This window comes from Neoarius graeffei, chromosome 25, assembly GCF_027579695.1.
Source record: "Neoarius graeffei isolate fNeoGra1 chromosome 25, fNeoGra1.pri, whole genome shotgun sequence".
Taxonomy (NCBI): Eukaryota; Metazoa; Chordata; class Actinopteri; order Siluriformes; family Ariidae; genus Neoarius; species Neoarius graeffei.
In genome coordinates this window covers 47,078,132-47,100,739 of record NC_083593.1, presented here as the reverse complement: position 1 = coordinate 47,100,739, position 22,608 = coordinate 47,078,132, and the positions used below count along the sequence as shown (strand labels likewise).

Here is a 22,608-nt window from a genome sequence, read left to right as displayed (position 1 = left end):
ACAAGATTATAAGATTGTTCTGGAAATTTCCAGTAATTTGACACCTTCGGTCTCATTAGTCTGCTGCCCACATTAATCAGATTATTGTGTGAGTTCCGCCGCCGCCACAAAAACCACATCGCCAGGTCTCGCCTCATCTCCATAGCAAACTGCACTGGTGTTTGTGCACCTTGAGCCAGCGCTGAGAGAAGTTGCAGAATTCAGCTGGCTATAAACAATCTAAACAAATATTTATAAAAATGTAGAAAAAGTTTATTAATATGACGAAATAAATATGTGCAAATTATTAAGCCTGAATTAAGAGTTTGGTAATACAGCGGCCGTATCCCAAACGACTGCCTACTGAAGCTCGAGTGCACTATATAGAGTTTAAAAATCCATTCCTTCCTAGTAACATGTAGTGCACTTATATAGAAATTAGAGACATATTTAGGAGTCAACCCTAGTTACCAGGCTACACGTTTTCATTTCAGTTCAGAAACAAAAACACACACGAGACCTCACACTTTAACACTAACCAGATAATTAAACAAACAAACAAAAAAAGAAATCATTAAACTTGAAGAGTGCGCTTTTTTTTTTTGTTTACGTATTTGCGCATGCGGGACACTTTTGGGTCGTTTTCTGTTCATACTGTAGATCGCATACAAGTCTCATATAATTGGTAATGTGAACGGCCTAACAAAAAAATCGGATTTCACAACAAATCGGATATGGGTCGTTTCAGGTTGCAGTCTGAACGTAGTGTAATTCGCATATTTTATCGCAATTGTTGTGTCTCCAACTAGTCGCAGGCTGTCGCAGCCCAGTGAGACACTACCCTAACATCAGTATATCCCACGTCTTAATCGGAAAATGCTGAATTCAGAATAAGGCCAAATTCTAAATATCAAAACGAAATATGCTGTTTACATGACCTGTATCAACCTCCGAATACTGTCACATCCAGAATAATAGTGGAATCATGGCGTGCATGTAAATGTACTGCATGTGAGATGTGTGTGTAAGTTTCTGCTTTTGAGGTTTACCTGATTTGGATTGGATGTACATAGATGCACTCACCTGGAATCGCCAGTAAATCAGCACCTGAATCCAACCCCAGAATATCAGCAGGTCTTTCAGCTGATCACAGAGAGACGGAAAGAACAAAGTCATGACTGTCCACAATCATGTGGTTCTCAATCGGCGTTTCCTTTATTCTAATTTAGAGTTGCGTATATATGGATTTTATACAAATTGAGATATCAGCTGAACTGTTGTCACATTACAAGGCGTCATGTAAACAGCTCGAGCGTGAACGTGACCTTTATCTAAGGACGACATCGACTGTGTGGCGACATCTGACTGTTAAACCTTTTGAAGCACAGCACATCTGTGTAACGTGTGTGTAGCACTATACCGTACATTTACCTCTCGCACACGTCTATCAAGTGCTTGTCTTGCAGGCCAGTGACATCACAAACATACAGTGGTGCTTGAAAGTTTGTGAACCCTTTAGAATTTTCTATACTTCTGCATAAATATGACCCAAAACATTGTCAGATTTTCACACAAGTCCTAAAAGTAGATAAAGAGAACCCAGTTAAACAAATGAGACAAAAATATTATACTTGGTCATTTATTTATGGAGGAAAATGATCCAATATTACATATCTGTGAGTGGCAAAAGTATGTGAACCTTTGCTTTCAGTATCTGGTGTGACCCCCTTGTGCAGCAATAAGTGCAACTAAACGTTTCCGGTAACTGTTGATCAGTCCTGCACACCGGCTTGGAGGAATTTTAGCCCGTTCCTCCATACAGAACAGCTTCAACTCTGGGATGTTGGTGGGTTTCCTCACATGACCTGCTCGCTTCAGGTCCTTCCACAACATTTCCATTGGATTAAGGTCAGGACTTTGACTTGGCCATTCCAAAACATTAACTTTATTCCTCTTTAACCATTCTTTGGTAGAACGACTTGTGTGCTTAGGGTCGTTGTCTTGCTGCATGACCCACCTTCTCTTGAGAGAGTCAGTTCATGGACAGATGTCCTGACATTTTCCTTTAGAATTCGCTGGTATAATTCAGAATTCATTGTTCCATCAATGATGGCAAGCCGTCCTGGCCCAGATGCAGCAAAACAGGCCCAAACCATGATACTACCACCACCATGTTTCACAGATGGGATAAGGTTCTTATGCTGGAATCCAGTGTTTTCCTTTCTCTAAACATAACGCTTCTCATTTAAACCAAAAAGTTCTATTTTGGTCTCATCCGTCCACAAAACATTTTTTCCAATAGCCTTCTGGCTTGTCCACGTGATCTTTAGCAAACTGCAGATGAGCAGCAATGTTCTTTTTGAAGATCAGTGGCTTTCTCCTTGCAACCCTGCCATGCACACCACTGTTGTTCAGTGTTCTCCTGATGGTGGACTCATGAACATTAACATTAGCCAAATGTGAGAGAGGCCTTCAGTTGCTTAGAAGTTACCCTGGGGTCCTTTGTGACCTCGCCAACTATTACACGCCTTGCTCTTGGAGTGATCTTTGTTGGTCGACCACTCCTGGGAAGGGTAACAACGGTCTTGAATTTCCTCCATTTGTACACAATCTGTCTGACTGTGGATTGGTGGAGTCCAAACTCTTTAGAGATGGTTTTGTAACCTTTTCCAGCCTGATGAGCATCAACAATGCTTTTTCTGAGGTCCTCAGAAATCTCCTTTGTTCGTGCCATGATGCACTTCTACATATGTTGTGAAGATCAGACTTTGATAGGTCCCTGTTCTTTAAATAAAACAGGGTGCCCACTCACACCTGATTGTCATCCCATTGATTGAAAACACCTGACTCTAATTTCACCTTCAAATTAACTGCTAATCCTAGAGGTTCACATACTTTTGCCACTCACAGATATGTAACACTGGATCATTTTCCTCAATAAATAAACGATCAAGTATAATATTTTTGTCTCATTTGTTTAACTGGGTTCTCTGTATCGACTTTTAGGACTTGTGTGAAAATCTGATGATGTTTTAGGTCATATTTATGCAGAAATATAGAAAATTCTAAACGGTTCACAAACTTCCAAGCACTACTGTACCTTCACACCCACACGCACTGCAGTTGCGAGGTGAGTGAAATGCGAGTCTGAATGAAGAAATGAAAGAAGGCCATCTTCAAGCCAACATCTTAAAGTCAGACCTCATATAAAAAAAAAGTCCTTCCCACGCCATGTGGTGCATAGGGCGACGCCGATCTCCGGTTCCATAGCCCTCGTCCTCTCGCCTATTACATAGCTAGGGTTACAGTGGGAGGCTAGTCCTCTGGTAACCACGAGAGTTTGACTCCTCACTCACATCTGTATTCCAGCGTGCCTTGCCGGACAGTAGTAGGTACCATTTTTATGATGGTCTTTGGTATGACCTGACCGTGAGTAGAACTCGCGATCTCCCGCTCGAGAGGCGGACACGCTAACCGCTAGGCTAACTCGCGGTCAGACCTCAGATACAAACTCGATATTTAACAGTTATTCCACGAAATCGAGTCGTACATGGCTATCAGCTCATATACAACAAGATTGAGTGGAATAACTGTTTATTCTATCCACATTCACTGGATTTTGAGAAATGGAGCATTTTTATTTTATTTTTTGCAAATTCGATCAATAAAAACTTTATACAAAACGTCCGACAAAATCATTTCCGCTTAGAATGTAAACAAACCGGTGAAATCACAGGAGCAATTTGTGAAAAATGCTATTATTATAATAATAATAATTCTTGGGGAAAAAAAAGATATGTTCTTACCATCAAATACTTTCATTGCTTTTTTTTTTGGCGGTTTTGTTTTCAAGTAAAGTTTTTATTTCATCCTCGGTTGGTTCGGTAAAACACTCCGCCATTCTGTTTTTCTCTACCCACCGTATATGAGCTAGTAGTAGAGTAGCCAATCAGAGTGCGCAACTGCCCATATCCAGTGAATGTGGACAGAATAATTCAATTTAAGTGATGTGACTTTCTCCAACAGGCCATAACAATACTGTTCAACTGTATTAAAAAAAAACCTCAGTAAGGTAAACGTGCGAATTAACGACAGGTCACGGTGTATTTATTGACACTCGGAAACTTTCAAATTACCCAAATTAAAGTGCCATTCCACCACTGGATGTATTTTTTTGGCATAAAATACAATATATTTTATGACAACATGACTAGACAGAGAAATCTTTTAGCTTCAAAATGATATATCAAACATAATTTTTGACAACGACAAGTATATTAATTTTGCGACCAAAGTCACCTACCCTTTTAATTTCCGCGCGGTAGTGAAACGTGATGTCATCGGCAGGTTCCCCTTCTTGTGTACCACGTCACGTGTGACGTGGCACAGATTATCAGCAATGGCGGATAGAACGCGATTGTCAGCTTCGGAAAAGAAGCGAAGGAAAATAGCAAGTGATGCCCAAAGGAGACGGTCGATGGTGAATATCGGCACAGCAATCGACAAGTGGAAATCGCGTTCTATCCGCCATTGCTGATAATCTGTGCCACGTCACACGTGACGTGGTACACAAGAAGGGGAACCTGCCGATGACATCACGTTTCACTACCGCGTGGAAATTAAAAGGGTAGGTGACTTTGGTCGCAAAATTAATATACTTGTCGTTGTCAAAAAATTATGTTTGATATATCATTTTGAAGCTAAAAGATTTCTCTGTCTAGTCATGTTGTCATAAAATATATTGTATTTTATGCCAAAGAATACATCCATTGGTGGAATGGCACTTTAAAATGAATAATAAAGAAATAAAAATGGGCTGAGAGCTATAAGTTGTTGAGATTCAGTCTCAACAAGCTGACTCTATGCAGAGCTTCATGTGGGAAACATATCGGACTTCTGAGGCCAAGCGCTGTGATGCAACATCAAAAAAGGCCCAAATGAAAACCAGATTTCCCTCTTCAGAGCCCTTCTCTGACTGTGATGAAAGATATACAGTATACGCACAACCAAGTATTGGTTTTTTATTTCGCGCACGGTGTGTGAACAGGATATTAAGATAGATTTTGGTTTGATATGAACCATGTGGAATGAAATGCTTCAAGTGTACTTGAGTGTGTGAAGGAGTACCTGAAGGCTGAGTAATGGGTTGAACAGAGTCCAGTCCAGGGAGAAGTTCCTCTGTGCAAATGCTCGGAGGCTCTGCAGTTTCTGTGCACACACACACACACACACACACACACACACACACACACACACACAGGTATTATTTTATGTCTGGTTTTACTAATATTTTGCTGGAACCTTCTTAGCAAATTTGTTTTTACACATACAGTATATCCCTGTCTTGTAGGTCTTTTCAAATCCCATCTTTCTTCTGAACTGCTAAGTCCACTGTGTCTGTTCTTGCTCCATCTCACTGGATTACTTTTTATTGTTTACTTGCACTCAATCGGACAGTTTTCCTGTCCAACACAAGCAAGATTTTTGCTGAGCTGGGTATAAATTTCGAGCCCAAGCAATATTGAAACTTAGGCTACGTTCACACTGCAGGCTGAAGTGACTCAAATCCGATCTTTTCGCCCATATGTGACCTGTATCCGATCTTTTATTGACAATATGAACGACACAGATCCGATTTTTTCAAATCCGACCCAGGCCGTTTGGATATGTGGTCCTAATTCCGATTCCTATCCGCTCTTTTCATATGCGACTTCAGTCTGAACCGCCAGGTCGCATTCATCCGACTTACACGTCATCAACAAGCCACAAACGTCACTATTCCGCGCTGAAGTAGGTGGCGGGTCTCTCAAAAAAAGTTACAACAACATGGCGCATAATCACGGGCGCAGATAGAGGGGGGGACGGGTGGGATTCGTCCCACCCAGATTTAAATTCACTTCGTTCGGTCCCCCCCACTTATAGGGAGGAAAAAAAGTCTATGCTGCCTTTCTTTGCATAAGGCAAACCTCACGGAAAAATCAAAAGACTAATTACCATTTGGTTTATTGAGGTGCACAGCAGTGTATACATAGTTGCAACAACTCACATAAAACAAAACAAAGACTGATATTCGGTTGGTTGGGCTGCGCAGACTGCACAGGTTGCAAGCTCGAGCTTGGTTGCTATGGTAACCCACAACAAGTTTGACAGGCATATCGGGGTTGGGGTTGGTTTGCTGGCAGCTTTGTCCCCCCCAGTTTTTTGTCCCCCCCCCCAGTTCAAAAAACGTATCTGCGCCTCTGCGCATGACATCAATGCGAGGGACGCTTCGGGCTGTGAAGGTTCTGAATCTTCTCAATGGAAGGACGCAGAGGTTAGGGAGCTGATTTCCATTTGGGGGGATGCAGCTATTCAAGCTAGATTGGATGGGTCATACCGCAACCGGGCGGTTTTACTTCCGTAAACACTGGCCATGCTCACTGCGTGTGACGTCGTCGTATCCTGCAATGCGCATGCGGAACACTTTTAGGTCGCTTTTCGTTCATACTGAGGATCACATACAAGTCGCATATATTTGTTAATGTGAACGACCTCACAAAAAAATCGGATTTCACAAAAAAATCGGAATTGAGCATTAAGCCTTGCAGTGTGAACGTAGCGTTAGTGTTGATTTAAAGCCTTGGTTACAAGCATCCTATGCAGCGTGAAAATAATAACAGCATAGCACGTGTGACAGATCTTCAAACAGGATCCAGTGATTACGGCTAAAGGGGTGTTCACACGGCAACTTTTACTCCGGTGTACTGTAGCACCGGGGCTGCCCCGGTAGAGCATTCACACAGTACAAAGTTATACCGGTGTAGCCCCTGAAAGCTGCTTAAACCAGTGCAAATCTAACCCTGCTCGGGAGGTGGTTTAAGAAATTTACTCCGGAGTAAATGCTAGTTTGCGGGGCAGCACCGATATAAAATGGGACGTCTGAACGCTACAGGGGTAGACTCGCTACGCGTGAGGAGAGTTGATTACATACGGGCATTGCATAATTTGCATCCTGGTATTTTGCGCTTCCAAAATGGCGAATATCAACAACGACAGAACTGCGTGTCTTCCAGTGTTGCCAGATTGGGCAGTTTTAAGTGCATTTTGGCGGATTTGAACATATTTTGGGCTGGAAAACGTCAGCAGTATCTGGCAACACTGGTGTCTTCATCCATGTTGTTTTCCCGGCGCTTGGTGATGCCATGACAACCGGGAAAAGGAAGTACATTTTCACGCATGCGCATATTTCATTTCCGCATTATTACTATCGTATAGCACGGTCGCAAAAACTGCCGTGTGATCGCAAGTGGGGCTGCACCGGTGCTGACACGCTTCTCTCTAGTAAGCAGGTTTGTGACGTGTGAACACTCCACAAAATTTACACCAGTGTAAGATATATCGCAACAAAATACATCGGTGCAGCATCAATGCAAATATGTGCCGTGTGAACACCCCTAATGACTCTCGTCATGGACAGAATCTGTTAAAAACGGCCGATTTAAAAAAAAAAAAACTTTAAACTTGGAGAAACTACAGCATTTGGTATCTATTAGAATAAATAATGTGGAGCTTTATTGCACTGAGAACTCAAAATAGACTCAGATATAAAGCGCTGTAGTTTACTGAAGGGTTTTCTATTTGTACAAAATAAGGTAGCAGGACTTATTACCTTTGGAGAGTTTGGAGAAGTTTTTGTTCAGCAGTTCCTCGGCTGTCAGCTTGGAGAAGTTGTCGTCTCCGAAGGGGTTCCAGGACGACTGGTCAAGGGGACTCAGACTCGAAGGAGCAGCGGTGCTAAGACTCGGAGCGGAGGGTGCGGTTAGACTTGGGGCAGAAGGAGTGGCGAGACTTTGTGCAGAAGTAGTGACAAGGTTTGGGACAGAAGTGGTGGCGCCGCACTGCTGGCCAGATTCATACACACTCTGCTGGGAAGACTGTGGCGAGTTGGATGGAGTGGCGCTGGCTGACCTGAGGGGAGGATGTTACACGGACGCATGTGAAACACACGAGAGATGGATCTCGATCAGCTACTCAAGCATGTGCACGAGAAGTAGAGGAGTTGTGAGGAGGCCACGAAATCGGTGAATTCAGTCAGTAGCTCACATGTAGCCAAATGCTTACAAATGCAAATTAACTGTCCGTCTGTCTCAGAGCGAATGCTTTCATTACTGTTCCAATTTACAGTCACTGTGTACTCTGCCGGGATTCGTTCCCAGCTAGTTATCTGATCCAATCCCACTTCCCGTGGAGCAGACGGGAATCTCGGTTTCTATTCGACAGCATCATTATACTGCAAGTGAGCTACGTTAATCGACTCACATTTTACTCAGATGTACAGTGGTGCTTGAAAGTTTGTGAACCCTTTAGAATTTTCTATATTTCTGCATAAATATGACCGAAAACATTATCAGATTTTCACACAAGTCCTAAAAGTAGATAAAGAGAACCCAGTTAAACAAATGAGACAAAAATATTATTCTTTGTCATTTATTTATTGAGGAAAATGATCCAATATTACATATCTGTGAGTGGCAAAAGTATGTGAACCTTTGCTTTCAGTATCTGGTGTGACGCCCTTGTGCAGCAATAACTGCAACTAAACGTTTCCGGTAACTGTTGATCAGTCCTGCACACCAGCTTGGAGGAATTTTAGCCCGTTCCTCCGTACAGAACAGCTTCAACTCTGGGATGTTGGTGGGTTTCCTCACATGAACTGCTTGCTTCAGGTCCTTCCACAACATTTCCATTGGATTAAGGTCAGGACTTTGACTTGGCCATTCCAAAACATTAACTTTATTCTTCTTTAACCATTCTTTGGTAGAACGACTTGTGTGCTTAAGGTCGTCGTCTTGCTGCATGACCCACCTTCTCTTGAGATTCAGTTCATGGACAGATGTCCTGACATTTTCCTTTAGAATTTGCTGGTATAATTCAGAATTCATTGTTCCATCAATGATGGCAAGCCGTCCTGGCCCAGATGCAGCAAAACAGGCCCAAACCATGATACTACCACCACCATGTTTCACAGATGGGATAAGGTTCTTATGCTGGAATGCAGTGTTTTCCTTTCTCCAAACATAACGCTTCTCATTTAAACCAAAAAGTTCTATTTTGGTCTCATCCGTCCACAAAACATTTTTCCAATAGCCTTCTGGCTTGTCCACGTGATCTTTAGCAAACTGCAGACGAACAGCAATGTTCTTTTTGGAGAGCAGTGGCTTTCTCCTTGCAACCCTGCCATGCACACCATTGTTGCTCAGTGTTCTCCTGATGGTGGACTCATGAACATTAACATTAGCCAATCTGAGAGAGGCCTTCAGTTGCTTAGAAGTTACCCTGGGGTCCTTTATGACCTTGCCGACTATTACGAGCAATTCCAGCGTTATGGACGTGACACTTGAACTCAAAATGGCAACAAATGACCCAGTGCATGTTTTATTGTCTCCCAGTATTTAAACAGGTGATGCATATTTTAAGGCTGTACCATACTGGAGAAGTGATAGAACAAGAACAATTCCCATAGTACATCTAGGGCATGCCAGAAAATGCCAATAAAAGATGCGTTATGGATGTGACAGAAAAAGTATCACTTTTCTTGGGTGACTGTACATTTTTATCAAACTCTGTGAAATTGTAAACCTAATGTCGAAATGGAGATATCCATTTGATAGACGGGTCCAAGGTGAATATTAAAAAATCTTTGTTTAAAATATTTTGTATTTCATGCAGAGTTTCGGAAGGAAAAGTCAGCGTTATGGATGTGACGAAATTCCGTTATGGATGTGACGCGTCTGAAATAGACATGGCATATGTTTAGAAAATCAGCAATTTAACCACCATAACCCTTTGAAAAACTCTCTAAATATCAGCTAAAACTATCAAAGTTCTTAAATAATATTTAGGATGGCTATTGTTTTGCTGTTTTGTGGATTTTAGCATACATTTCTGTGGCTTGTGGCAATAATATAGAATTGTACATGATCAAAGTTGATTTGAGCTTGGGGTTTACATTATAAGAAAGAAAGACTGACAGTGACATATTAGGTTGGTTACAAATTGGTTCAACTTATTCACATCTGTAAAATACAGGCCTAGGTGATATCTCTGGGAGTGGTTTTGATGTATTACATGTTGCTTTATTTTTGCATGGTGAGGTTGACATTTACATGGAATTGCCCTTACACACCTTGCTCTTGGAGTGATCTTTGTTGGTCGACCACTCCTGGGGAGGGTAACAATGGTCTTGAATTTCCTCCATTTGTACACAATCTGTCTGACTGTGGATTGGTGGAGTCCAAACTCTTTAGAGATGGTTTTGTAACCTTTTCCAGCCTGATGAGCATCAACAACGCTTTTTCTGAGGTCCTCAGAAATCTCCTTTGTTCGTGCCATGATACACTTCCACAAACATGTGTAGTGAAGATCAGACTTTGATAGATCCCTGTTCTTTAAATAAAACAGGGTGCCCACTCACACCTGATTGTCATCTCATTGATTGAAAACAACTGACTCTAATTTCACCTTCAAATTAACTGCTAATCCTAGAGGTTCACATACTTTTGCCACTCACAGATATGTAATATTGGATCATTTTCTTCAATAAATAAATGACCAAGTATAATATTTTTGTCTCATTTGTTTAACTGGGTTCTCTTTATCTACTTTTAGGACTTGTGTGAAAATCTGATGATGTTTTCGGTCATATTTATGCAGAAATATAGAAAATTCTAAAGGGTTCACAAACTTTCAAGCACCACTGTATCTAAGTAACTGTAGTGCTAAAAGTGATGGCGGTTGTTACTTGGATTTGTTGAGGTTGGCCTCGGCTGTAGCAGCCTGTAGCTGCTGCGTTGACTGGCTCGCGCACACGCCAACCATTGCACTGTGTGTGACGTCACTCTGGATGCGTCTATGTCCCGCCTTCTGAGTCCTTGGGGAAGAGGGCGGGGTCTGGGAAAGGCCCACAGTGGCAGGCTGGAGGAAAGAAGTTTCAAAAATGACTAAGGAGGAAAAAAAAAAAAAACATACAGGAAATAAAAAAAAAATCATAAACGTCTATATTATTAGCTACAGAGTTTCTAATTCTCCAGTATAATGAATCAGGAGGTTAGAAGGAAAAAAAAAAAAAAAACTGTGGCAAGGCAGGAGCTTGTTAATTTTATGTCTCTCAATGGTGCATACTTAAAGGGGAACAGAGGGCAATATATAGAGTAAATATAACAATAAAACACACATTAACGAACCTTATTCAAGACTTACAAAAGTTTTTTGTTCTAAGGTTGGAAAGTTATAGTGTTTTGAAAGTAGCTCGAGCAAACTATTTCCGCAGTTTGAACAGCCCGCCATGATATTAATTTTATCCAATCAGAATGCACGTTCATTTTCTCTGCGTAACACTCATGACGTATGTATGTGCCCAGTTGTGTTGGCTCATTGAGGTTGGGAATAGCACGTGTGAATCATCGGAAAGTAGGATGAATTGTAAGTGATCGGCTACACAATGCCACAGTGTGTTGCTTTCGGGTGTAATAACAGGACCGATGGAAAGCATAACGATCCTCCAGTCGTGTCTTTTGCGGGATCTCTTCGTATGATTCAACAGAGCTGTCGCTTTCACTTGATGCACCCGACACCATGATTACACACTTCTCTCCTAGTGCAGTGGGTAGGGCTGACGTCACGGTCTTTTAAAAATGGCGACTTTGCGTACCGACTATTATATTTACAATTACCAAGATATTGCGTTGTTTTCTAGTATATAAATTTGATAGAATACTTAAGAATACGTTACTTTGTCACATCAGCAACTGTATATATTATATTTGGTACCCCTTTAAGAAACGTGAAAGCAAGGATGAGAATGAGTACCGTTTCTGCAGCACTGGGTGTGGCAGGGGGTGTGGTAGTAGGTGTGGCTTCAAGTGGCTGTGCTGCAAGAGGAGGCTGTTTTTGTTGTGGTGGTGGTTGTTGATTTTGTTGTTGTTGTTGTTTGCGCTTGGCACTACGTGCTGGAGCGGTGGGTGGAACTGGACTTGATGGAGTGGGTGTGGCTTTCTGAGGAGCAGGACTTGTTACTGCTGGAGGGGCGGAGCTGGTCACTGGTGGAGTTGCGCTTCCTGATACTGGTGCAGAAACTGGGATTGGCTGCACGGGCTGTTACACACATCACACATAAATAAATACTCAAGTAACTTGAGTCAAGAACAACTTCCCATATGAACGCAGAATAAAATAAAAAACACACACACACACCTGTTTGTGCTGAGGCTGGATAGAGGTGTGTGTGATCTGTGACTGCAGTGCTGCAGCTGGCTGAGCCAAATTCACACTCACAGCTAAAGACAGACAAACAGAGAGAGAGAGAGGAAATTTTGGTTGCGTAAGAGTTCTGATAGCTTGTGAGAGATGTGTGTGTGTGGTGTGTGAGTTTTGCCCAAAGGCTTGCTTTATTACCTATGGTTTATATCTGGACGAGTGTATGAGAGGTGTGTACAGTATGTTTACCTGAGTGTACAGGTGTACCTCTCTTGCGGGGTGTGAGTGCAGCAGGTTGGATCTGGAGGACGCCCCCTATTGGCTGAGCCTGAGCGGCTTTGGGCCTCTGACGTGGTGTAATGGATGTCTCAGTGGTGGGAATGGGATCTGTGAGCCTAAAACACATGTACATGCGTGCACATTTAACGCAATTAACAATTTTTAACTTATGCTCAAAATCTTATCTCTGTAGCGCAAATACTACGCATATAACGATACATTTTCCAACAATAAATTGTGATACAAGGGCGGCACGGTGGTGTAGTGGTTAGCGCTGTCGCCTCACAGCAAGAAGGTCCGGGTTCGAGCCCCGTGGCCGGCGAGGGCCTTTCTGTGCGGAGTTTGCATGTTCTCCCCGTGTCCGCGTGGGTTTCCTCCGGGTGCTCCGGTTTCCCCCACAGTCCAAAGACATGCAGGTTAGGTTAACTGGTGACTCTAAATTGACCGTAGGTGTGAATGTGAGTGTGAATGGTTGTCTGTGTCTATGTGTCAGCCCTGTGATGACCTGGCGACTTGTCCAGGGTGTACCCCGCCTTTCGCCCGTAGTCAGCTGGGATAGGCTCCAGCTTGCCTGCGACCCTGTAGAACAGGATAAAGCGGCTAGAGATAATGAGATGAGATGAGATGAAATTGTGATACAAATTTATGACGATTCAAATCGAGGAAATGCATAACGGACCGCGATTATTATTACGCTCTATATCTTATCTTAGTTTTCCAGGCTGTAACTGCATTGTTTAGACAGCACACGGCACAACAACATACAACAGAGGGATTCCATGTGAGGTCACTGCAGGTAGAAGTAACACAGCTCTAATGCTGTGAAAAGACACACAAAAAACAGATCTAAAATGGGAAAGAGCTGCTGTGTGATTGTGTCCAAATAGATTTAACAAGAAATCAGAGCTCTCTCTTTACAGACTGCTGAACGTGAAAGAAAAGAGAAGCAAATAGAGGGAGCTGTTGTATGTTTAATTTGTAAAAATACGCAGGTGATTATAGAAAATTGCGCGCGCTGATTGGTCGAGAAATTCTGACTATTCTGATAATCTGAAATTCTGATAATCGCCTCAAGCGGCTCGGCAAAATGGCAGCCGATCGCTTTGTCACCGTAAGTGAGGAAGAATTAGAAATGATGAAAGAAAATGCTGTTCCTAAAAGCACTGAAGATGCTACGAAGTTTGGTCGAAAACTATTCAAAGGTAAGGCGGAGTTGTGATTTATTTTATCGATTTCAAAACAGTATTTTATGCGAGTCGGCGTAGATACGTGACACAAATCTGCGTCGCGCTTTTATTACATTTGCATGCCGCTTTTGAAGTTTGAAATAAATGATTTTTTTAATATGATTTTTTTTTAAATAATCACCGGTGCATTTATATTAAAACAATTATCCGCCTCAGGCTCAGTTATTAAGAAAAGGCCTATTTATTAACACTATTTTTACTAAAAGGATATTAGTTAAGCTGTTTTAGTTAAAAGACCATTATATGTTACTCCAACCTTTACAAATGCGGGTAAATAATAGTTCTCATTCATCTCATTATCTCTAGCCGCTTTATCCTTCTACAGGGTCGCAGGCAAGCTGGAGCCTATCCCAGCTGACTACGGGCGAAAGGCGGGGTACACCCTGGACAAGTCGCCAGGTCATCACAGGGCTGACACATAGACACAGACACCCATTCACACTCACATTCACACCTACGGTCAATTTAGAGTCGCCAGTTAACCTAACCTGCATGTCTTTGGACTGTGGGGGAAACCGGAGCACCCGGAGGAAACCCACGCGGACACGGGGAGAACATGCAAACTCCGCACAGAAAGGCCCTCGCCGGCCCCGGGGCTCGAACCCAGGACCTTCTTGCTGTGAGGCAACAGCGCTAACCACTACACCACCGTGCCGCCCCGTAAATAATAGTTGTTGAAGCAATTATTTTTTCTAATTTAACAAAAGGAATATTTCAGTTGATAAAGAAAATGAAAAAAAAACTGCATTCATTTAATTTTCTTCTGGAAAATATCGTGAGAAACTCGAATCGTGACCCGATATCACAAATCGAACTGAATTATGAATTGAGTGAATCATATTTAAAAACTTTTGTTTGTTGGAGAAACCAACTTTCATTTTAAATATCATTTAAATAATGCTTAAAAAAAAAAAAGGTTGACCTCCACATCATGAAATTATCGCATCTCAAAAGTCAGTGTCTCAGTAACATGAACAGTTTCATGCTATTAATTTCAAAACGAATAATTAAACAAATAAACATGCAATATCAGTATAAAATCAGTAACATGCTAACAGAGAAATACAGAGCAGTTGCATCTGAAGTGAAACTAAAAGCAGTTTACCTGGCCTTCGTCTGGGTTTGGCTCTTCTTCGCTGCTGCTGCCTCGCTTGCTCTGATTGGCTCAGGGAGCTTAGCGGGAAGCGAGGAATTCTGGGAAATAAACACCATAGATATAAATTCTCTGCTCATTTACAGTCCTTCCTAAATAAGGAAAGGTACAAATCAGAGAAGAGTGTGGAAACAAACCACCAGCCACCACAAGCTGATTCTATTTCATCAGTTATCAAACACTAATTCTCTTCAGCTAGTCTTTAAGAGTCCAGTGTTTAACACTGAGACAAATCTAGAGTTTTAGATCGACACACACTGCTTCTTCTTCTTCTTCCCGTGATCAGCTCTTCCATGAACACACGACTCCATTCAAACTCCTCAAGTAGACTTTTGCTTTTTACACAATTTATATTTTTAAAAATACTGCAGATTGAACTGTGTGAACCTTCCCTAATGACTTCATGAAATGGAATGCTGGGAAATTTGAATTCCTATTGGCAGCTGATAAACTCGCACCCAGTCTAACGGTACTCCTTTATCCCTTCTCTTTATTCTCTTTTTCTTCTCTCTACGTGTCTGAGATGTCAATTAGTTATAACTCATGAAATATAATCGGCACAGAGAGAGAGAGAGAGAGAGAGAGAGAAGACTGACCTGTGTGTTTTGGACAGGACAGTCACGTCGAGCGAGCCGGAAAGCAAAGTGAGACACCTGATAAATATCGGGCCGTTTCTCCGGATCCGGCTCCAGCATGTAGCCTGATTCCGACCCGCACCCCAGCAGACAAAGTAGCATCAGAGGAGGAAAGACAGACAGACCATCAGGAGGTGTAGAAAGAAACCAGTTGCACCCACAACCATAGCTGAGAAACTGCGTTAGTGCTTTTATCGCCTTGTTATTATAGAAGGACAGGGATTTAAGTGTGTGTGTGTGTGTGTGTGTGTGTGTGAGGCTTAAATAAGGTTGCATTCCCACATTATTCCTGTTGCATTCCTGATATCCATATGGAACTCTGTGGTGTGAACAGAGACACTCACGGATCAGACAGTGCATGTCGTAGGAATAGCGGGAGTTATCTGGGATGGTGAAGCTCCCGTCACATATGGCCACCTGACTCTCTCCGAAGGGCAGCGAGAAAAAACACAGCTTATACAGCAAGCAACCTAGAGCCTGCATCACACACACACACACTTTCAGCAGAACTAATAAATTACTTACGAAAAATCACAAGACAACACACACCATCAATCAGAGGCAAAATGATAGATTAGATTCTGTTTATGTTAGTAGGTATAGATGAAATGTGATTTTATATATATATATATATATATATATATATATATATATATATATATATATATTAGTGCTGTCAAAAATGTCGCGTTATTAACACGTTAACTTGACTCAATTTTAACGGCGATAATTTTTTTATCGCGAGATTAACGCTCTGTGACATGATGCCACGCCCCGCACAGCCAGAGTCCTCTGCCCTCCCCCGAAGAGCCACGGTGCTCGGCTTAAGTTTCGTTTTCCCATCGGCGGCTCCAGCCCCACTTTGCAGTGGCTGTGACAAGACGTGTTATGCTCTGCAATAAAAAAAAACATTGGTACAACCAGTGTTCGAACTATGCCGATATTTTCGGGGGGGGGTCCCTTATTTTCCCTTGGGGGGGGTGCTTGCGCTTGTCTCAGAGCGCGGCTCTCCATCGCGCGCTCACTTCGGATATGCAAATGCTTCCCGTTACACACGATTGCTATGTCAATAAACATCATTTTGCCAATATTTTAGAGACCCCCCAACATTTCCCAAATCATGTTTTCAAGGGATCTCATGTCTGTTTCAGGGGATCTCGGATCCCCTGAGTACCCCCGTAGTTCGAACGGTGAGCAAGCCCATTCACTTTTTTATGCTGGTAAGAGAATTACAATGGTTTTTCATGTGACAAAAATGTGCGATTAAATTGCGATTAATCGCGAGTTAACTATGACAGTCGCGACATTAATCGCGATTAAATATTTTAATCGCTTGACAGCACTAATATATATATATATATATATATATATATATATATATATATATATATATATTACAGGTAGTCGTCGACTTACGACTGCGTTTGGTTATGACTGACCGGTCGTAAACCGATCTGGTCGTAAGTCGGCCTATGTTAAATGAACGTAAGTATATTGTGATGTGTAATGATATTGTAATCATCTTAAAGTCTTATTTTATCAACATTTTCTTATTTCATTACCTTGGCTCATTATTTGGTTTAAGTCAAACACTGCATACTCAGGGGTGAAAGTAACTTTTATTTCTTGCCGGTATATTATTTTGAGCCATAGTGCGCAGTGCGCAGCGCTCGCCGAAAAATACACCTGATTATTTATTATTGTCTACTTATCAAGCATTCACTAGGACTTCTTATCACTCAGTAGTACTAGTATAGTACTTTTTTATCACACTATCACACTTTCATCCACCTGCATCAGTTTTTGATTATAAATAAATTGCAAACATCATTTCAACAACACAATCGTTTTAATTACATAGTTTTTTAGCTGAACAGTTGAAAACTAACTTTTCATTTTGGACATTGGACACAGAACAGTGTAACAGAACAGAAAAGTGAAAGTTACTTTGATTACCAGCTGTGCACGTTAGAGCACAAGATCTGGTTAAGCCGTACGCGCGCTGTAGCTCGCTCGCTGTTTGTCCAGCGAAACACTGCACACATAATAGAAGAGGCCGGATGTAGTGTTGCCAGATTGGGTGGTTTTAAGTGCATTTTGGCGGGTTTTGAACATATTTTGGGCTGGAAACCGTCAGCAGTATCTGGCAACACTGGCTGGATGCTGCCGGGAGCTGGGGCGGAAACTGTCGTATGCTCAGCTGGGAAACACTTGCCAGTCATAACCAGATGGTCGTAAAGTCGATCGGTCGTAAGTCGACGACTACCTGTATATATGTGTGTGTGTGTGTGTGTGTGTGTGTGTGTGTGTGTGTGTGTGTGTGTGTGTGTGTGTGTGTGTGTGAGCAAGAGAGAGTGAGAGAGAGATATGTACTGACCCAGATATCTGCTTTGGTGGTGATAAGTTTACCATTATACAGGTTCACCATCTCAGGAGCTCGGTATGAGAGAGTGGTGTATCTACACACACACACACACACACACACACACACACACCACACAGAGCATTAAACGTTTCTGTGTAAGGTTTACCAGGCATAAGGTGGAAGAAAGGAAAGATGGAAGAAAAATGTAAAAAGAATTGTGAGGATGAGGAAGAAAATTAAGAAAATGAAATGGCGATATATAAGAATGGGAAAGATGGCAGGGAAAGGAAAAACGAAGGAAGAAGAGACGAGCCAAAAAGAAAATAGAAACGAAAAGGAGGAAGAAAAAAAACAAGAATAAGAAGAAGACCGAGAAGAAAAGGAAATACAAGGAAATGAGAAACGGAAGAAATGATTAAAGGAGTGACAGATGGAGCAAGAGAGGGCAGAAACTGAGGGAAAATCTAAAAAGATAAATTGAGATAAGAACGAAGAGAAGAGAAGATGAGAGAGCGCCATACTTTTTGATCTCTTCTTCCACAACAGTCACTCCGTCACTCTGGGGGTTTTGGAACTTCTTGGTAGCGCTGCCGAAATCACACAGTACGTAATGACCCTGATCATGTAACAGGATATTCTCCACCTGAAACACACACACACACACACAAAACACTACAGGTTATGAAATTCACATTCCATCCATATCTCTGCTGATTATTGATGGTTATCCAAAAAAATATGCGCGTGTGTGTACACACATGTATGTATGCATATTATATATATGTATACACACACACATTCACTGGATATGAGCAATCGTGCACTCTGATTGGCTACTCTACTACTAGGATATCAGCTCATATACCGTGAGTAGAGAAAAACAAAATGGCAGAGCGTGTTGCTGAACCAACTGAGGACGAAATATAAATATAAACTACTCGAAAACAAAACCACAAAAAATTATCATCAAGTATTTAAAAGAAGCAGAAATAACAAACAATATATCCCCCCCACCCCATCTCCACACTCCAGCCCAGTCGGTGGCAGTAATGCACCCTTAAAGGACCCATGGCATGGTGGTTTGTTGATGCATTAAACGGGCTCGTGGAGGCTTCCGGATGTTCTATCCGCAGCCTTTCTCGAAATGAACCCTCGGCACGTAGATATAGCCTCCTGGGAGAAAGCCCCATTTCAGCGCTTTTCCCAGTGTGTCGTTTTGCTAATGAGAAGCAGGAGGCGGGGAAGGGTAGAGGTTGGGGGTGGGCCATGGGGGGAGGGGCTTGACCAAGCTGCGCACACACATACTCGCTGCTATCAGCGCCTCTAGCCACGCTGCTAAGACAAAACCCCGTTCTCCCTCGGACTCCTTTCGTAAACTCAACGTGACACAGAGAACAGAGAGTGAGAGTGTTCGGAGTGGTAGTTTACGAACGTATAATACCCTAGGCTTGAACACGCACTCCATAACCAAAGAGGATAGAAGCAGCAACTACAGCAACATATCGCTTATCCAACAGAAGACATGCATTGCGGAGCAATAGTCAAACATAAGCTCATAAGTTACAGTCAATTTCCAGACTAAACTCAGTTTAACAGAGCATGCTGCGTACTCTTTAGTTTTGTAGCGCAGAGTACCTGGCTAACTGCAGGAAGTGGTTAGCTGCACAGCTAATGTAGCCATTGCTAGGCTAACGCACCGATTTTAAAACACGGCAAAACGACCAGTTATACACTTACTTGTTCGGTGTTTGTGGCTGATGCGGCAGGGATGCTTGGTACGGACCCAGGCTGCCCTGTACTGTCCCAAGTTGTGGAAACATTCATCAGGAAAATGCTTCCGACAAACATACACCGTCTTAGGTAGACTCGACGGCGTATTATTGAAGTAAATAAAATTAAGCCACTGCGTCTTCAGGGGCTCTCCCGTCGGCAGTAAAAACAGACTCTTTTCTGTGTTGTCACATCCATGTACAGCGCAACTTCCATGGTTCGCTCGCTTAGGTGATGCCATGTTGTTGTGTCCTCTATGGTCTCCTCACTACAACTGGGCGGGGCAATCCATACAGTGGGTGGGAATCCAGAGGGGGGGCGTGGGGATCATCTCCCTTGCTGACGTAGTAAAGGGAAGAGCTTATCAACGCGCCGTTTTGACGCGCCATTCTCAAATGTTGGGCATAGTTTGGTTTACACATTATGAAATTTCTAGCCACTGGGGTGACTTAAGAAGGTCAGAGGAACTCATTTTAACGTTAAAAAACCTCAGAAAGTGAAAATTTCATGCCATGGGACCTTTGTTGGTTTGCCAACTGCCAAAAAACCCTAAAGAAGAAGAATAAAAAAACCACGCAACAAAATATGGAATAAAAGTATTCGATGGTAAGAACGTATCTTTTTATTAATCAAGAATTATCATCATAATTATAGCATTTTTCACAAATTGCTCCTGTCATTTCGTCGGATTGTTTACATTCTAAGCGGAAATTATTTTGCCGGACGTTTTGTAGAAAGTTTTTATTGATCGAATTTGCAAAAAATAAAAATAAAAATGCACTGTTTCTAAAAATCCAGTGAATGCGGATAGAATAAAAGCAGTTATTCCACTCGATCTCGTCGTACATGGATTATAGACAACTCGGTGCTGCGTGCCTCATCGGCTATCGGCTCATGTACGACCCGATTTCATGGAATAACTTAAATATACACAATTTATAGACACCTTCAGGTCCCGGTGGATGATGGGAGTTTTATATTGGTGCAGTTGAGCTACAGCTTCACACGTATCACAGAAAATCTGCAGCACTTCATTCTCTGTGAATCCCGTCTGCAGACGCTGGTTCATCAGATTGACCACCTGACCTCCTAAACACACACACACACACACACACAGTTAGCACAGAAGCATGCTGGCTGTTCTAGATTCAGAAAAATTCATCCAAGTAGCGTCTGATTGGTTATAAATACATTTCGGAATGGAAGACATCTTCGAGACCCAGACGAGTTAAACTGTGCGCACGACCTCAGGAATTTGCTTCTGTCTCCTGACGGAAAGGTTGTCAGACACGTTTATAAACGCAGACAAAATAAAATCAGATAATCGCTTTCACCTTCGCGCCTGTTTTCCATCACGCCTGGGGATTTTAATAGTAAAAGGAATCTTCTGGAAAGTTGAAAAAGGTCAGAGCAGACAGACAGGAGGCATCAGGAACGCCGTCGCTAATACTACACTCGGTATTTCATCCCAGTGTGATCCCTCAAACACAAAGGATTCAGAAAGTACAGGTACATCCACACGACAACGAGATTTTATTAAAAAAAATATCGCGTCCACATGGGCAACGGATCAGTAAAATATCAGGTACATATGGCAACGCAACGCTTGCTGAAAACGATGCAATACACATGCCACACCTCTATGTGCGCTGTAAAACGGTCCCATCGGAGACACCAGAACAATAGAAGAAGTAGGACGCATGCGCATAAACCCCTTCTTCTACCCGGCGTGAAGCACTCAGGAACAAACACACAACAACAAGAAGATGGCTGCGACTACGCGAGGAAATCGTGCCTTCTGTGTGTACAGATTAGTTTTATTAGTGTGCATAGTTTTATATAACTTAATTTTCTTACTGTGTGTGAACATTTTAAAAAGCATTTTTATACAATTTAGATAACTTTTTATATTGTGTGTGAACATTTTGAAAAGTAGTCTTATCCAATAAAAAAAAAAGAAATTCAAGAAATGGTTCAGTTACTTGTTTATTTAAAAGAAAAGCTGTATACAAAAGTGAATGCAATGCAGTGGTTCATACAAAACAGCGAGAGTGCCGCTTGTTCTAGTCATGTGGTTGTGACGTCATCGTAAACAAATCCGTTCTACTCATCCAGACGACTTCGCAACGGCTCCGTTGCCAGATTTTTCCACTCTGGAACCTGTTCTCAAAAAATATCGTTGTGGGGCACCCAAAACACCGGTGCCGTGTGGACTAGCCTGGGCCCGCCCATCCTAAGTGTGACGCAACACGAGGGCCTGTTGCGAGCTTAGTCTGGCAAGGCAAGCTATCTCCAGCTCTTCCAAGCTCCCGAAAAATCGGGAGCCAATCAACTTTGAGCATCTCCAATGGCCCTGGGTAGAGGCGTGTTCAAGGCAGTGATGTAGTAGAACTGCGACCGGAAGCCATAGATAGTTTACAGAATCTATGCCGGAAGCGCTTCATTCACTAGAAACATTACGAACATGGAGCAGCGGCAAGCCTTTGACACAGCGGTAGATGCTGTATTGAAAGCATTCAACGGGAAGTTCTCATTGAAAACGGAGCAAAGAGCAGCCCTGGAGGTATTTATCTTCTTCCTGTTACTCAAGCAGTTTCCGTTGCGTCACATACGTCAGAGGAAAGAGTGATGTGATTGGTTTAAGCTTCGTCACAGCCTTTTCTGGCTTCAACCAGTAGCAAACTGAGGCATTTCAGGGAGGCGGATCAACCACGCCTTTGGGAAACGGTTGGACTTAATATCTTTGCCAGACCAAATGCTCGCAGAGCTTTGAAGTCGCGTTAGCCAGACTAGTGTGGACGCCAGGCCGAAACGATAAACAATTTTATCAGATTCACCTGAATCCGTTGCCGTGTGGACAGGGCCTCAGTTACTCTGGGTGTAGGGCGGGCACATAATGGTGCTCATTTGCATGACATTAAGGAAAGCCCGACCCCCTACTAGCTA

The 22,608-nt window shown here is 42.4% G+C and overlaps 1 protein-coding gene across 2 annotated transcripts in view; it reads right to left on the bottom strand.

Annotated features, from left to right (window-relative positions):
* Window positions 1–22,608, bottom strand: part of aak1b (AP2 associated kinase 1b) — an 82,997-nt gene that overhangs the window by 38,903 nt on the left and 21,486 nt on the right. The window contains exons 4-16 of one of the 2 annotated variants that reach the window (XM_060908327.1): window positions 20,609–20,751; window positions 18,414–18,535; window positions 17,905–17,986; window positions 15,872–16,004; window positions 15,489–15,592; window positions 14,845–14,933; window positions 12,463–12,608; window positions 12,211–12,293; window positions 11,827–12,111; window positions 10,760–10,932; window positions 7,628–7,926; window positions 5,107–5,187; window positions 1,063–1,122 (exon numbers count right to left, since the gene is read on the bottom strand). In XM_060908327.1, the coding sequence (XP_060764310.1) occupies window positions 1,063–1,122; window positions 5,107–5,187; window positions 7,628–7,926; window positions 10,760–10,932; window positions 11,827–12,111; window positions 12,211–12,293; window positions 12,463–12,608; window positions 14,845–14,933; window positions 15,489–15,592; window positions 15,872–16,004; window positions 17,905–17,986; window positions 18,414–18,535; window positions 20,609–20,751 (1,800 nt within the window). The remainder of the gene's footprint in view (window positions 1–1,062; window positions 1,123–5,106; window positions 5,188–7,627; window positions 7,927–10,759; window positions 10,933–11,826; window positions 12,112–12,210; window positions 12,294–12,462; window positions 12,609–14,844; window positions 14,934–15,488; window positions 15,593–15,871; window positions 16,005–17,904; window positions 17,987–18,413; window positions 18,536–20,608; window positions 20,752–22,608) is intronic. The other variant, XM_060908328.1, reaches the window with a different exon arrangement.